A 15,626-nucleotide genomic window follows, 5' to 3' on the forward strand; every position below is an offset into this window, starting at 1 on the left:
GTGGCGCTTCCCTAAAATTATACTTTTTTTTTTAACGTAGTCTGACATCGTTTAATGTACATACATATAAGATATAATTACGTATAATGTATTTTGTAAATTTGTTCAAAAGTTTTCAAGATACTTTCATATTACATATAGACAAATCGTTTGAACGTGTATACTGTGCTGCAGTGCACGTTATAAAATTTTTTTAACAGCAACGAACAATTGTATATCCCTGGATTGCTCACAATTACATATAACCGCAAGGTATTGCTGCTGCGAAGTCGATGGATGTGCAACAATTAATAATATTCAGGCATATTTCATTTTACATTTTCAATTTGTTATCGTACCCGTTTCTTACAGTTTCGTAGCAGTTTAGTATCTCAGAATGATCAGGGTTGAACACATTAAACGAACTTCAAACGACGGGAGCAAATGGCAGAATGTCCGAAGAAAATGATGCTGTATCGACTATGCCCGATCGAAAGCAGTAACTATTAGCGCGCAATAATTTCCTATGAAATAACTGATAAATAGTACTATAAATAATACCTATTAACAAACGGAGAACGATTCTAATGTATAAAACGGAAGTTTGATTTTCACGACACTACTTCAGTATGTTCGACCTGTTTTCTCTTCAACAAATTCTTCTCCTTCGACATGTTCCACTGTTCTCTGAATTTTAACAATACCTTTCCGCGATATTCCTAACGGTGACTATGCATTACTCTTGTTAGAGTCTTGCTTATTTATCGGTCACCGGAAGCGTTTCGTTATCATTCGTCTCTAAGCTACTACATTTCCATAGACGCTCGGTAAAGTATCCTTAAACTTGCGGCCTCAATTGGAAAAGAAGATCGATGACGCTCTCGTCGGCCAGCGTCGATATGTCGCCGACATTTGTGTCGCCCGCTGCGATTTTCCTGAGTATACGTCTCATGATCTTGCCAGATCGCGTCTTTGGCAGTCCTGGCGCGTGTTGAATGACATCCGGTTGAGCGAAGGGGCCAATCCTTTCGCGCACTGTTAAGTATTCAGATTAGTATTCGAATTGCAACGGATCGTTTTGGTTATTTAATAATCTATTATCAGTTAGCAATGGTGATCTTTTACCTCTCTTTTTAAGCTCGTCCTGAAGCTTCTTGTCGAACGCGGCACCCTCGTTGGGCGTAACGAAGCAATAAAGGCATTGTCCTTTTATAGGATGAGGCTTACTGACTACCGCAGCTTCAGCTACTGAGGAATGTTCCGTTAATACGCTTTCCACTTCCGCTGTGGACATTAGATGGCCGGATACGTTCAGCATGTCGTCGATACGACCAGTTATCCAGAAGTAACCATCAGCGTCACGTCTTGCGCCTGAAATTAAATACACGTTCGGCAATGAATCTTTGTTATGTAATATAAATAATTATTCTTAATTGCCAAATTGTACTAAGTGCACATATTTATTGCAATTATTGCAATTATTTAAATGCTTCATACAGAACTGAACTCAGCAATATGATCTAACGACTTTCTCATTTCTATGAAGACTATACTGTTTCAGCATAAAATTTCTTCTCGTTTTTACTTAAACGTTTAAAATTGTATTACAAATCTCATATCGCTCATACAACATTTTTTTAGTTTTTAAAAATTTTGTTCAATTATTAATCAGATCTTGAAAATTTGTCAAGCATCGCAAATACGATTTAGCAAATATTCTAATCTTTCTGGTGCGTACTTGTCTATGTACATTGACAGATAAAAAGTTCCAGATAGACAGACTACCCTAGCTTCAAGATAATATTTAAAGAAAGAATATTATTCTTCACTCTGCAAATATACGAAGACGAATTAAAATCTTAATCAGTTTAAAAAAGAGTTTCGAAAAGAAGCATGCGCGCGTCCGCCTTCGACTGTTCAAATAAAAAATGGCCACAACCATGGTTTGAATTACGGAAACATTTCTTTCTCAAATTCTCAGTAACAAAATAAACACGCACCCTCGTTAACTGCTTAAAAATACGTTCGATCTCTTTTCTAACAAAAAATCTGTATTTTAATAGCTTATTTCCTAAACGAATTTCGACGGGATTACAGGATGCCCATACAGAAGGTTAAAGCGCGACAAATATTTGACTCCAGGGGCGAACCAACTTTGGAAGTGGACGTGATCACGGACGTTGGATTACTGAGGTCCGCTGTGCCTTCTGTTTTGATACCAAACCCGAATCAAGCCCAGGAACTAAGGGATGGAAACGAAGCCATGTACCATGGACGGTCGGTGTTTAGGGCCGTCGACGTGGTTAACAATATAATAGCACCGCAACTTTTAAAGTCGAGGCTGGAAGCGTGTCAGCAGATGGAAATAGACAGTCTGCTAAATCGTCTGGACGGCACTGAGAATAAGTCGAAACTAGGGGCGAACGCGATCCTCGGGGTTTCCGTTGCCTGTTGCAAGGCAGGGGCCGCGAAGAAAGGACTTCCTGTTTATAGGTGATTCGTAGAAACATTCAACTAGTCAATTGATACTAATATAACGATTGCGTAAAGAAAATTAAGTTTTCCTCCATTGTGTTTATGATCGGTACATATCTGTTTTTGCAAGTTTTTTTATTTATTATTAAGTAAAGCAAGTGAAAATAAGTGTTCGCGGAAATCACAGCAGAATAAGTTTCAAAATATTTAAGCTTGGCTCCGTCTGTCTTTGTAGATATATTGCAGAATTGGCTGAAAATGGAGAACTTTACATACCAGTTCCTTGTTTCAACATGATAAGCGGAGGCAGACACGCTAACAACACGTTACCATGCCAGGAATTTACGATACTACCCATAGGTACGTTTATGCCGCACACTTTATGCGATAGAAAGCCCTCTGTTTTATTTAACATCTATTTGTACTTCGCAACAGGAGCCGAAAGTTTCGCTGATGCCATGAAAATGGGCACAGAGATATACAGAGTGCTCGAGCAGAAAATCGCGGCCGCCCAAGAAATTCAGTTACCACTTCCGGTCAGCGACGAGGGCGCGTTCACCCCTTTGGAACTGGAGGAGGATAAAGAGGCTCTATTGCTTCTGGACGAATCAATAAAAGAAGCTGGATACGAGGGGAGAGTTAAGATTGCGTTGGATATGGCGTCCAGCGCCTTTTACAAAGAAGGTTAATAAGCATTCAATGAAACGATGAAAGAACTTTTGTAGAAGGAATTATAGAAGAGAGACATAAGAATTTCTAAGGAATTTAAAGGAAAAGGGAATAAGAATTTAAGGAATCTTAATAATTGCATATCGTTTTTCCAACAGGAGGCTACGATTTAGCGTTTAAGACAGAAGAGTCCGATCCTGATGACTACATGGAAGCGGAAGCGCTGAAAGATCAGTACTTGGAATACTTCTCAGAATTTCCATCTCTCGTCTCGATCGAAGATCCGTTCGACCAGGAAGATTGGGAGGGTTGGCTAACGTTGGCCGATCAGGAAATGCAGATCGTCGCCGACGACTTAACCGCAATGAATATCGACAGGATCGAGGAGTCGATCGAGAGGCAAATGGCGAACGCTCTTGTTATAAGGATGTCGCAAATTGGTACCGTGACGGAGGCGATTAACTGCGCGAAAATAGCGAGGATCAGCGACTGGGGTTACATCGTAACGGCATGTCAAGGAGACACAGAAGACAATTTTGTGGCTGACTTTGCCGTCGGATTGTCCGCCGGACAGTTCAAAGCTGGGGCACCCTGTAGAAGCGAGAGAACCGCCAAATATAACCAAATACTGAGAATCGAAGAGGAACTCGGGAAAGATGCAAAATATGCTGGCTTAAATTACAGAAACCCTTTAGCTAAATGATGATCCCACTCGCCGCTTGAACTTTAAATCATTTTAATGGAAGTGAAATAACTTACCGTCCCCTGTGCAATAATACCCGTGGAATCTATCGAAATATGTATTCTGGAAACGTTGATGATTTCCATGGAGGGACCTCATCATTCCCGGCCAAGGTTGACGGAAAACAAGGTACCCTTCACCCTCGCCTTCGACCAATCGACCGTCCTCGTCTAGAATTTCTGGTAAAACGCCAAAGAATGGGAACGTCTGCCAAGAAAAAATAAGATGAATTTGTTGAAGTATAGTATCTGGACTGCGAAATTATTTCGCTAGGACCAAATTTTTTAAGGTCGCTGAAGTTAAATACGAGGCTCGTTTCTCACAGAAATGAAGCATTTGGAAGGTACAAAAGTCTATTTAGAATTGATCTTCATTGCTAGCAGGGGCGGATCGAGACAAGTGAAGGGCTTAAGCAGTAAAAATATCGGGGCTCCCCCCCTCCCCCCAACACTGAAAAATGTAACTTAAAGGCTATAAATTTAACATTTTGTTTTTAGATTTATTCGATTGTTTTGTGGAAAGTTTTTTTAAATCATTTCGGTCATTTTGAAAATCTTTAAGTTAAGATATTTTAAGACCTTCAAGTTAAGATATTTTTAGATTCATACTTAGCCTAAAAACGCTCAGTGAGCAGAACAAACGATAAAGAAATATATTGCCGTGGGCTACATAAATTCTTTGGTTAGTGAAAGTTGGTCAATAACCATCTTCATATCAATTTTAACAGGAATGTAGAATTAGTATCAGTAATAAAATGTTATTATTTAAGATTATATTGAATTTATTTAGAATTAAACTTTTTAAAAATTATTCAAAATCGTGAAAAATGACCTTCGTTTTCGATTCTAACGACCTTAAGTTTCGTAGGAGAGATAAATTTAAATGTACAATTTGGCAATCCAGATACTATACTGTATTCAACATATTTATTATTACACAGTTTTTCGGTTTTGTAGGGATCAATAGAAGATATTGACTTACTGCAGAACCTGGTTTCAATGGCGTAGCACCAGGAAGAGGAGTGATTACATGACCACCGGTTTCCGTTTGCCAAAACGTGTCCGATATGCTGCACTTTCCGTGACCAACGAGATTGTAAAACCAAAGCCAGGCTTCGGAGTTTATTGGCTCTCCTACTGAACCCAAAACCTGAGACGAGACGAATCGGTACCAATTTTAATCCACCTCGTTCAAATTTCTACTAACTAACTGTTACGAACAATTATTTTTATATTTTACAGTTACAATTTACCTTCAATGTGGACAGATTGTGCTTCTTCACCAAATCATCTCCGAACTTCATCAGTGACCTGATCGCGGTAGGCGCCGTGTAAAATTGGGTGACCTTGTACTTGTCAATGACCGCCCAGTATCGATCGTTTCCTGGATAAAATGGTGTACCTTCGAACTGTAAGTCACAGATTCAATACATTTTACATGATTTGCAATTTCCATAATTGTCACTGAAGAAATCAAATGATCGAGATTGTAGATTTTTAAAAGCAGGACATTTGAAAAATTGTAAAAAGTATAAAAAACATTTCATATGTTATAACTTAAAAACATTTCATGTGTATATATCTATCTCTTTTATACGTGAATGTTTTCTAGAAGTAGTAACAAAATTACATCCAGAGCGTTGTTTTCTGAAAGGATAGCCTTGAAAACCTTTCACGTGCACGAACACGAACGATAAAATCTAATGAATCGATACAAAGGCATTGCTCGCGTGCAGCAATGTGGAATAACGTTGTTTTGCATTGCACTGTCTCGTGGACTTTAATCATTACTGCACGCATACTTAATAGATCTTTCAGGTTTTTTTTCCGTAAAAAAAAATTTTACTACACTTCAATGTTACATTTTAATCCTTTGCACGCAAGAGCTCCGGAACAGAACCATTTAAAATTTATGTTGAAACTGGCTCCTCGATAGAGACACTTGAAATAATTATTAGTTTATAACACAAGGACAAAAACAAATCCTAATAATTTCATTTATTCTGTCAGCAAATTACAAATGTTACGTAAATAATAAAAATATTATACTTTCTTTGGAGTGCAAAGGGTTAAATTATTAATTTAATTTAAATTTTTGGGTCATTAATTTCTTTTTCTTCTTTTTTTTGGATTACTTATAGCCAAGTATTCAAAAAGATAAAACTTCGCGCTACTTACAATAATAGAAGTGGCTCCATTTGCCAATGGGCCGTACACAACGTAAGTATGACCAGTGATCCAACCAATATCAGCTGTGCACCAGTACACATCACCAGGGTGATAGTCGAAAACATACTTAAACGTCGTGGCTGCATAAATTAAATAACCAGCCGTAGTGTGGAGAACACCTTTTGGTTTTCCTGTAGAACCACTGTAAAGTAAAACATATATGAAAATTGTTTGCTTCAAAAGTAATTAACCGTTATGCTATCTCGTTAAATCGTTCATATACCTCGTGTACAGAATGAAAAGTGGGTCTTCCGCGTTCATCCAGACGGGGTAACACTTATCCTCGGCTTCTTCCATTTCGTCGTGCCACCAAACGTCGCGGTCGTCGTCCCATGGTACTTGAGGAGCGTCGAAACTATTTCCATTACTTGTACCATTTACACCATTCGCTTTTCCTACTCAGAAAAATTGAATGAATTACCATTTATCATCCCATCTTTCTAATTCTATTATTTTCTAACAAGCAAATGTCTTAAAAATGGTATTTTTAACCCTTTAACTACTGTTGACGCTTGAAGACGCTTAGAAAACTGGCAATTATGATATTATAGACGCTTGAAAACTTGCGCTTACGATACTGCAAGCATTTAGAAAACTTATGCTTATGGTACTGCAGACACCTGGAAAACTCGCGCTTATAATACTGTATGCATCTGAAAACGCTTAGAAATATTGCAATGCGACGAAAAATTCCACCGTTTACGATGTACATCGCGAATGAATTCCTACCTGGTGCGTCTCAAAGTCTGCCGTAGTCAAGGAGCTAAAAATGCTTCTATAAAAGTACGATTTTCTTTTTGGTACCTGTTGCGTCCGGCTTGACACCCTGCGGGTTGCTGAGTCTCCTCAGATGTGCGACAACTACGCAGTACTCGACCACGTGGCCATTTTTTCTGACTTTGTTCAAAGCCTCGTCGCAAATAGACTTCAAAAGTAAGAGCTTTTCACCTCTCCAGACACCGTCGGTCGTAATCAAAATCTTCGACTTTGAATCCAGTATACGCTCTGCCAGGGAGTCCGACGAGTACCCGCCAAACTGATCGATTTCGTATAACAATTGTCAATTCACATTTATCACGCTAATTACATCAATGAGATTCTTATTCATTTTTCGTTATCCTTTTATCTGTTTTAGAAACACGAATGTTTGAGACGTTTGATACGAGTCAACGACCATTACATAATCATAATACATTTGATTAAAATGGTACTCTACAGAATAAAACTTATCGATCCGTGATAGATTAAAATACAATAGTAATCATCGAGGGTCTCGTCACTGACGAAACAGTGCGCGTCGCTGATGAAACTGTTTATTATTATTATTATTGTTACAGTTCAATAGCATGATACATAAGGAAGCAGCGTAGTCGCGCTTCCTCCGCGTGTTCGGCAATCCGTGCGTTTAGCTGTTTCGTAAGTGACGTTTGCAACATAACAGTAAATCATGTTTTATTCAAACGTCGCGAGTAGAAACGAGAAGTGTGAAACGTAAAGCTTAATTACCACCACGCTGTGAACAGCGCCGATCCTGGTGCACGCGAGCATGGCAATTGGAAGTTCCAAGATCATCGGCATGTAAATCGCGACGCGGTCCCCTTTCGTCACCCCTTTCGACTTCAAAACGTTCGCGAATCTGCATACCTCCTCCAGTAGTTTTCTGTAAGTCAACCGCGAGTAATCGTCTGGATCGTTGCCCTCCCTGGAACGAAATTATTTGTTAATCTCATCGTCAACAGATCGGCCAAAATGATACATCACGAAGGTGTCAATGAGCCAATTGAAACGTTTACTATCCAGCGATAAAGTGTCAGATCATATACCAATCGTTGCTCGTATCGAGCTCGCCATTAATTATCTTATCGATTTGGAATCAACTATGCAGCTTTTTTTTTATACGATTTTAAATATTCGACTTTCAATCCTTTACACCCGACGCCTTCCCGGAAGTGATCAATAAGAACTATTGCTCACGTCTACTAGTAATAGAAAATTTCCATTACGATAGAAATCTTGAGGGCCACATGCATTTCTGAAAAAGTTACGGTGAAAGTTTAACCTCCATAATCGCTAATCAATTGTGATGACCCCACAGAGGAAACATCCGAGTACAAACAGTTAAATTCTGTCGTTTCTGGTGGTACACAGAGGTTACAAACTTTATGCCAATATCGTATGGTAGCACAATTTTACTGGGAACGTGCAAAAAAAAACTCGTGACGTCTCTCATCATACTTAGCTATTTATGTATGTAAAACGCGAGTTCAGAGTGCAAATTTCAGTATCTTAAATGTATACTTTCTCATAGAATATTTTCATAATTACCTAGACCGCAGTGGCTACAATCAGACACAATTTTGACGCGATCGAGCAATATGATAATTGGAAATCCGCTTGTAATATTTACACAAGAGAATGGAAATGTTGAAAAATATTTTGCTCGGCAAAGTGTTTCGAAATCGTCGATTTGTCATGATTCAAACAACAAATAACAATTTAACTTGGATTAAGAAAATTAATTGCGTACATAAAACAAATGGATTCATGGTCAAATATATACATACACACGAACAGTGTATCATAACTACGTTTGTCTAAATTCTATTTATTATTATTATTTAATACGCTGTCCAGCATCTTCATAATACAAAAAAATGATAATAACGTACAAAAATGGAATTTTATTTTTGTGCAAATTCGATTAACTCGTCGAAATGGTATTTTCTTAACCGCATGCTTACATAATATATATAAAATAAAAAATGAAGCAATAAGAAAAGACAACGATGTCGATATGAATGGAGCAGAATTTTTTCTAAACAAAGATTCTAAAATGATGGACAAAATTTAATCGAGAAACTTATTCATATTGTTCTGTTTACATCACTTAGCGTACATACCAACGAACAGGTCGTTTGATTAATTGAAAAGGTCGAAGCCAAGGTGTCAGTAAAGAATCCAAACGATAATTCGATGTATGTATGGAGAAATAAATCTTTTCCAAACTAACGTAACCTAATGCGCACTATAGAGCACTAGAAAGAACTCTAATAGCGGATAATACGGTAATCAGTCATCGTCATCTATTTACGAATCAACATTACATCTACATTGTTTGTGTCTATAATACCCTTCTCCATTAATTACTCGATTTATTAATTAACGATAACCTCTTTTTTTTTAAATCACTGGACAGTGATTACGCTTTACGCTTCCTCTTTAGAGATCACAATTTATTTCTTTTTTATTATAGTATCTCGAGAAGAAAGGACTTTTGGAACAAATGTTAAATATAAAAAATGTATAGGTTCGAGATAAAAGTACAACTATTTACTTTTTATCAGATATCTTCAAAATTATTTAAAAATCAATGTTATCTTTCCTTCATTCAATAGAAATCACTTCTTTCTTTTATATTGGAATTTAATCTTAAGATTTTCTTTAAAAAGGGGTTTAGTGGTAGAGCAGCAGTACGATGTATCTGTGTTTCTAGCAATTAGTTCAATCTGTAATTAAGAATTGCAAAAATGGGAATTGTACTTGATGAATTTTATGTACATTCTGTACTTTTAAATAACGAAAGCTTTCAAAATGAAGTTTAACAAAAAGAAAAAAGAAAATTTATTACAAAAAAGATTATTCTTTGGTCTCATCAAATAATATCCATTTAAAAAGAAAAAAACCATATTCAAGACCTCTCTCAAATAACTTTGAAGGTATCTAACCGATAAAGAATAAACAGGACTTTCTTATCTGCTCTTCGAAAATACGAAAAACATTTTTTCTAAAAATTCATACTTCTCGAGATTTAAATAGGAAGTTTCCTTGGAGATGATGACTGAAATTCTGCCTCGAGTCCCACAAAGTAATCATCGTTCGCGTAATTCTTCGACGAAGGCTAGAAAAAATTGTAGAATATAACAAAATTTCAATTCGTTGCTACATTTTTTCTGCAATCACATGAGCGCGCACGAACAGCCAAACGTAATCTGCTTCACGCGCGTGAACTTTGATTTTCGCAGACTAACCAAGCGTTCCAAGGAGAATATCAGAGAACCGATCACGTGATCTCAACACGATCGTACCATATGAACGCGGCCAATCAAGGTACCAAACGGCGATAGTGTGCCAAATTTTGGACGAATGGGAGAGGATCGAACGATAGAGGCGAGCGACGCGACACGAAGAGCGCGTGCCTCGTTCATTGATCGATGTCGAACGTACGATTCCACCAAGAACTTCTCCTTCCCGTTTAAAAAGACAGGATACGCGAATGTAACGTTATCGAAAAATGATTGAGGAGACTTTACGACATTACATCCTATCTATATTTATAAGAAACAACAATGTCTCAATTCGATAAAAACAGGGTAATGTGAAAGTAGAACAACAATAATGATTCGTAAAGATAAGGTTTACAATACGAAATTCAATCTTTCAATTTATGAAAACAGGAAGTTTCGTAATTATAAGATCTTGAATACAAAATTCGATGCTTTAATTTATAACAGCGCTGAATTTAAAATCGAATAGATTCCAGGTGGAAGAATTGCATTAACAAAGCGAGACTGAAGAATGTTGCTATTCTAACGTAAATATTGTTTAATGTATGTCGAGGACGATTTATTTGCATTTACAGTTTGCATATTGCATCGTCGAAAAGGAAGTTTACCCGGCGTGAACCTTGTTTGAAAAATATCTGGAAACGGATGGCCATTCTTCGCCTGAAACTTTCCACACGCGAATTGCATTTTTGCACCAAGTAGTGCACATGGACGCAAACGAAAAATACAATTGTATTACTCGCGCGACACTCGAATGACTTGCGTCTACAAACGACAATCCATTTTGCATTGCAATGAGTTATCGAAACCAGTGCCCCTTAAACGGACGCACGCGCCTATTGCACACCACCGGTTCATCTCGTGTAATCATTTAAACCGCGCCAAGTACGAAATAAAAGCCCCTGACGAACATAAACGCATTCACGCGCAATGTTTTACAACCTACTAGCAATAAACACAGAAGCAGTTCTATAATGACCGCCTCCAGTAGCGTTTGTGCGTGCACATGGAATGTTCGTAGCTGGTTCGGAAAATCGTTCGGTCTGCTTTGGAATACGTCCTGATTGGACGTTACAAATTTTGCTTAATATAAATTTTTTTTTTGTCAATTTTGTGTGATTTTTAAATAATTGCCTCGGGGAAAAATTCAATTAATAATCAATTAGATTCGGAGTTGACGTTGAATTTCTTTTTATGAATTTTGCGTGATTTTTAAATAATTATCTCGGAGAAAAAATGCAATTAATAGTTAATTAGATTCGGAATTGATGTATTATTAACTGACTGATCATACAAAGATATCAGAACAGCAGAGTGTCAGGTTTTATTGCAAGGGGACTCTTCTCCCACAGAATAGAATATCATTTGTTCCTTTTCGTATTTTAGTATTAAGCAGAGTTTAAATTATTTTACAACCCCATTAATACGTCTCTACTACGAAGTTACAACTCTATCAATAAGTGCAGACATCAAAGACGGATTAAGGTCGTACATCGAAGTACCACTGTACTGGTAAACTTTTCAATCGAACCGAATTTTTAGGCATCGTTTGTGGAATTTAGTGCACGAATTTCTTGCAGAACATTCCTATCGTCTTTCTATGCATATTAAGAGGCTGTTAAGTTCGCAAAAGGGAGATTAGAGGTGACGTGGTGAAAATAATCTGAAGATCGAAGAAAATTCAAATGTTAACAGTCGGATGATTAAAAAGTTTAACGGTGTATTTTATTCGCTCGTCAAGTATTATCGATCGATAAGGGCAGAATACGGAAGTCAATGCCGAAATGAAAGTTTTCATTATGTATAACATACAATTGTTTTCGAACGAGTGTTGCATAACACAATCTGGTACTGAATATTAATTAATTTCGCATTAATGCTAAGTCGGTTAACGTTAGATCGCGGTAATAAATTGACAATTATTACCTAGGCTAATAAAATATTCGTAAATAAATCTTATTCCAGCCAGTTGAATGTATTTTACTGATTACCTAATAATTTCAGTTTATACGCGAACTTAAATCATATTTAATTCTTTGACTACTGTTAGTACCTCAAGGCGCATACAAAACTTGCGATCGTGATGTGTGGGTGCTTGGAAAAACGACGCTTGTGGTATTGTAGGCATTTGGAAAACATGTGCTTATGATACTGTAGGCGCTTGGAAACTTACGCTTGTGATACTGTACGCGCTTAGAAACTTGCACTTGGAAAACTTGCGCTTGTGATACTGTAGGCGCTTAGAAAACTGGCGTTTGTAATGATTGTAGACATTTAGAAATTTGCTCTTGGTAAATTTGCGCTTGCGATACCGTAAGCTCCTAAATGCGCTTAGGAAAATTGCAATGGAATAATGGAGAATACAAAGAAATGAATAATATTGTTTTAACATTTTGATTATTCGAATATACTTTCTCAGAAATGCACGGTCAACGAAAAGTTTCACCGTTCACGACGTACATCGCGAATGAATTTCTACCGTATTGTACAACTGATGCGTTTCAAAGTCTGTCGTAGTCAAAGTATTAAACAAAACTAAAAGTGTAACACATCGTGCAGTACATTTGAAAAGTATTGTAAAATGAACAGAAGCTGGACAGTTCTTACCAATAGAACGCAATCTTGTCGCCGTTCCCGCTCTTCACGTTTTTGTCCAGCAAGTTGAAGCTTATGTTTGTCGACGCGTTCTCCATCCACTTTATGAAAATGTCCCCTTTGCTCAGGTCGAAGTTGTACGAGAAAAACTTGTCCTCCTGCGCGGGTGTCTCCCAGTAAAACTGTCTCGCGATTTCAGACCAGAATTCCGTCGGGTTCTTCACAGACCTGAAAGACAAAAGTAGAGACATACCTCGAGGAAACTTTAAGGTTGCTTTGTTTGTAGCAAATAACGTGCATTTAATGTATCATCTTCTTGGTATTTTCATTCTTTGCGTGTAGTTAACATAGCAAACTATCTGACGGAGTTATAGCAATCAACAGTGATAATTTGTGCAAAATGATGTTATATAATCAAAAGATAATTAATATTGTTATGACAAATATTATTATTTGGTTGGTAAGTATACGTCCTATCTTCTGAATACATTTGTTGCTTCTTCTCCTAGTAATTATGTTATATTTCTGTTATCTAGCGGTATTACTTAAAAGAAACGAGAGCGATGCTCATTATTCTTACGTACTTACGCGTTCAATTTGAAATAATAATTATTAAAGAATTATAAAGGTCGTGTAATTATAATACGTGCTCTTTCGTATGGAAATGTGAAATCCATAAACGAAAGACCGCTTGGATTTGATTTCAGTGTAGAACGCAACACGGATGCGCAAAACACGAGTTATTTAAACTAAATATTGCTTTATTGCAGCGATGAGAAACACGTAAAGAGTAAAAAAACATTAACGAACAAAAAAAGACGAAAATAAAAGAGATAAGATAAAACAAAGAAATTCAGAAATGTGCGATGAAAATTATTTACAGAGAATATCGAGTGCAGAAAACTCAGTGGCGTTTTCTCGCAACGCTTCTATTTCCATATGATAACCATAATAGGTCACGGATGGCAAGGTTGTTACATACATACACGGATGGCAGTGTTAAATTAACATTTTTACTGAAATTCAGCTTTATCTGCGTCTACCAGGAAGGGCAGAAATAGAATATCGTCAGACGTCAATTAATACGAAACATCGATCACAAAGAATAATCAGCTGAGTGCAGCAATCATTATGATAATAACATACCACGAAATCATTCATTGAACCACAAATCTATAACCGAGTTGATAAATAACAGGAAAGTCCATTATTATTCCATTGTTCCATACAAATTTAATTCAATAACAATTAAAATGAATCTTACTGGTACCTTTACACGTTCAGTATTCAAGAATATTGAATTGAAGGAAGAAATTCTAATTTTAGTAGGACTCCAATCTTCCTTCCTTGAATTTAATAGCAATTAAAGCAAAGAAAATTATAGTTTTTTTATCGAAACACGATCGAGTATAATTTAATATTCTTGAATGTTCAACGTTCAAAGACACTAAAAAGAGGTTACACAAGTCGCGTGATTTAATCTTTCAAGCCAAGTAAAAATTGGTTCTGAGAGTAAAACGCTAAAGAAATCGATATCATTGTTCTATTTCCATGGTATATACTCATGCATACGGCATAGGTACGTGAGTTAGCCAGAACTAGCACGAAAAATGTCATTCAACCATCGTTTCATCAAATTCTTTTGGGGGTAAGAAAGAGACGGAAATAAAAAAGAAATATTAATAAGCAAAAGAAATGAGGTAAAGAAAGTAAGATAGAACGACGAAATGCAGAAAATTATACATACATACATCACGATGGAACGACCTAAAGAACCAAAAGCATCCTTTTTATCATACAATTGCATTATTATTATATTCAAAGTTAAAAATATTTACATGCGTACAAAGAACAGTAAAACGTATAAAAGTGAGACAAATATGACTGCGAGAGACTCTAATTCTGTAGGTCCTCCAATTAGTCAGGATTAAAATTCGGTTTCTTAAAAGATGGCTCCCGAAAATCGCGCTCTAGAATCGATCGTTTCTGAAGAACAACTTGCACGACCCACGCAGAGAGTGCGTACTGATAAACACGCTTGGCACTTCACGTACGATTAGTGTCACGTTCCAGTTTATTAATATTCAGCCTCTTCTATTATCTCTTGATAATTCCCCTGGCACTCTCGCATCTAATTGTACAGTGTCTAGAATAAATTTCCTATCGCGGGCAAAACGAATAGAGCGCGAAGTTTCTCTAATCGTGCCGTCGACGACAGGGATTAAAATATAGATTATTGAGAGATAAGAGTTCCTCCTGGTTCGAGTCGCAAATATTTTAACTGAGATTTTCCCGAGCGTGAAGTTTTCATTCATGAAATGGGGCCGCTCGAGTGACCTGCCTCTCAGCCCGTCGAAACTATTGATTCGCACGCGTCCCTGACTTTCACGCTGGACACGACGTTCTCCGCGAAATGTCATCGAAATTTTCAACCACGCGTAGACTCGTACTAATTAAAGGAACAATTAGAGAGGTGGAAACACACGAGAAATTCGAGAGCAACGATACCAGGTAGATTTAAATTACGGGATGTCGAAAGCGGCATCGCGTTATCTGTCGTTTCTCCTGTACCGACTAAGCTTCGTCGAGGGTTCGCCAGTTTGAAAAAAGGACCTACTTACTTCTCGTGCATTCGTCTGTACTGCTCCATGCAGCTGCAGTGCGCGTTTTTCGCCAATTCCCGGTTCGGGTAATAGATTTTATCCGCCATCTTCTTGCTCTCGGGTTTCGCTTTGATCCTTTAATAATTCCACACACCCGCAGCACAGGCTTGAACGGTAAATCGATAAAGAACGGGCTTGAAATGTCACTTGTGACACTTGGACGCGTAATTTCGCCCCGTTTCAACCTCTGTCCTCTGTTCGTGTTCCTTCT

The 15,626-nt window shown here is 37.3% G+C and overlaps 2 protein-coding genes across 2 annotated transcripts; one reads left to right on the top strand and one right to left on the bottom strand.

Annotated features, from left to right (window-relative positions):
- Positions 1–423: 423 nt before the first annotated feature.
- On the bottom strand, positions 424–15,521 carry Accoas (acetyl coenzyme A synthase). The gene is made up of 11 exons (XM_076902773.1): positions 15,374–15,521; positions 12,765–12,980; positions 7,600–7,795; positions 6,898–7,129; positions 6,317–6,488; positions 6,043–6,235; positions 5,118–5,273; positions 4,847–5,014; positions 3,883–4,072; positions 1,105–1,350; positions 424–1,014 (listed from the first exon to the last, which is right to left on the bottom strand). The coding sequence occupies exons 1-11, from the start codon at positions 15,460–15,462 to the stop codon at positions 818–820; spliced, it is 2,055 nt and encodes a 684-aa protein (XP_076758888.1). The 5' UTR covers positions 15,463–15,521; the 3' UTR covers positions 424–817.
- On the top strand, positions 2,057–3,826 carry LOC143428142 (enolase). Its single transcript, XM_076902854.1, has 4 exons — positions 2,057–2,472; positions 2,690–2,814; positions 2,890–3,138; positions 3,282–3,826. The coding sequence occupies exons 1-4, from the start codon at positions 2,078–2,080 to the stop codon at positions 3,824–3,826; spliced, it is 1,314 nt and encodes a 437-aa protein (XP_076758969.1). The 5' UTR covers positions 2,057–2,077.
- Positions 15,522–15,626: the final 105 nt, after the last annotated feature.

Source organism: Xylocopa sonorina, chromosome 10 (genome assembly GCF_050948175.1).
Source record: "Xylocopa sonorina isolate GNS202 chromosome 10, iyXylSono1_principal, whole genome shotgun sequence".
Taxonomy (NCBI): domain Eukaryota; kingdom Metazoa; phylum Arthropoda; class Insecta; order Hymenoptera; family Apidae; genus Xylocopa; species Xylocopa sonorina.

Coding starts and splice junctions, on each gene's coding strand:
- LOC143428142 (XM_076902854.1), top strand. CDS start 2,078: ATGCCCATACAGAAGGTTAAAGCGCGACAAATATTTGACTCCAGGGGC. Junction 2,815..2,889: donor ATTTACGATACTACCCATAG/GTACGTTTATGC, acceptor ACTTCGCAACAG/GAGCCGAAAGTTTCGCTGAT. Junction 3,139..3,281: donor CAGCGCCTTTTACAAAGAAG/GTTAATAAGCAT, acceptor TTTTTCCAACAG/GAGGCTACGATTTAGCGTTT.
- Accoas (XM_076902773.1), bottom strand. CDS start 15,462: ATGGCGGATAAAATCTATTACCCGAACCGGGAATTGGCGAAAAACGCG. Junction 7,796..12,764: donor GACAAGATTGCGTTCTATTG/GTAAGAACTGTC, acceptor ATTTCGTTCCAG/GGAGGGCAACGATCCAGACG. Junction 6,489..6,897: donor TGTCAAGCCGGACGCAACAG/GTACCAAAAAGA, acceptor TTTTCTGAGTAG/GAAAAGCGAATGGTGTAAAT.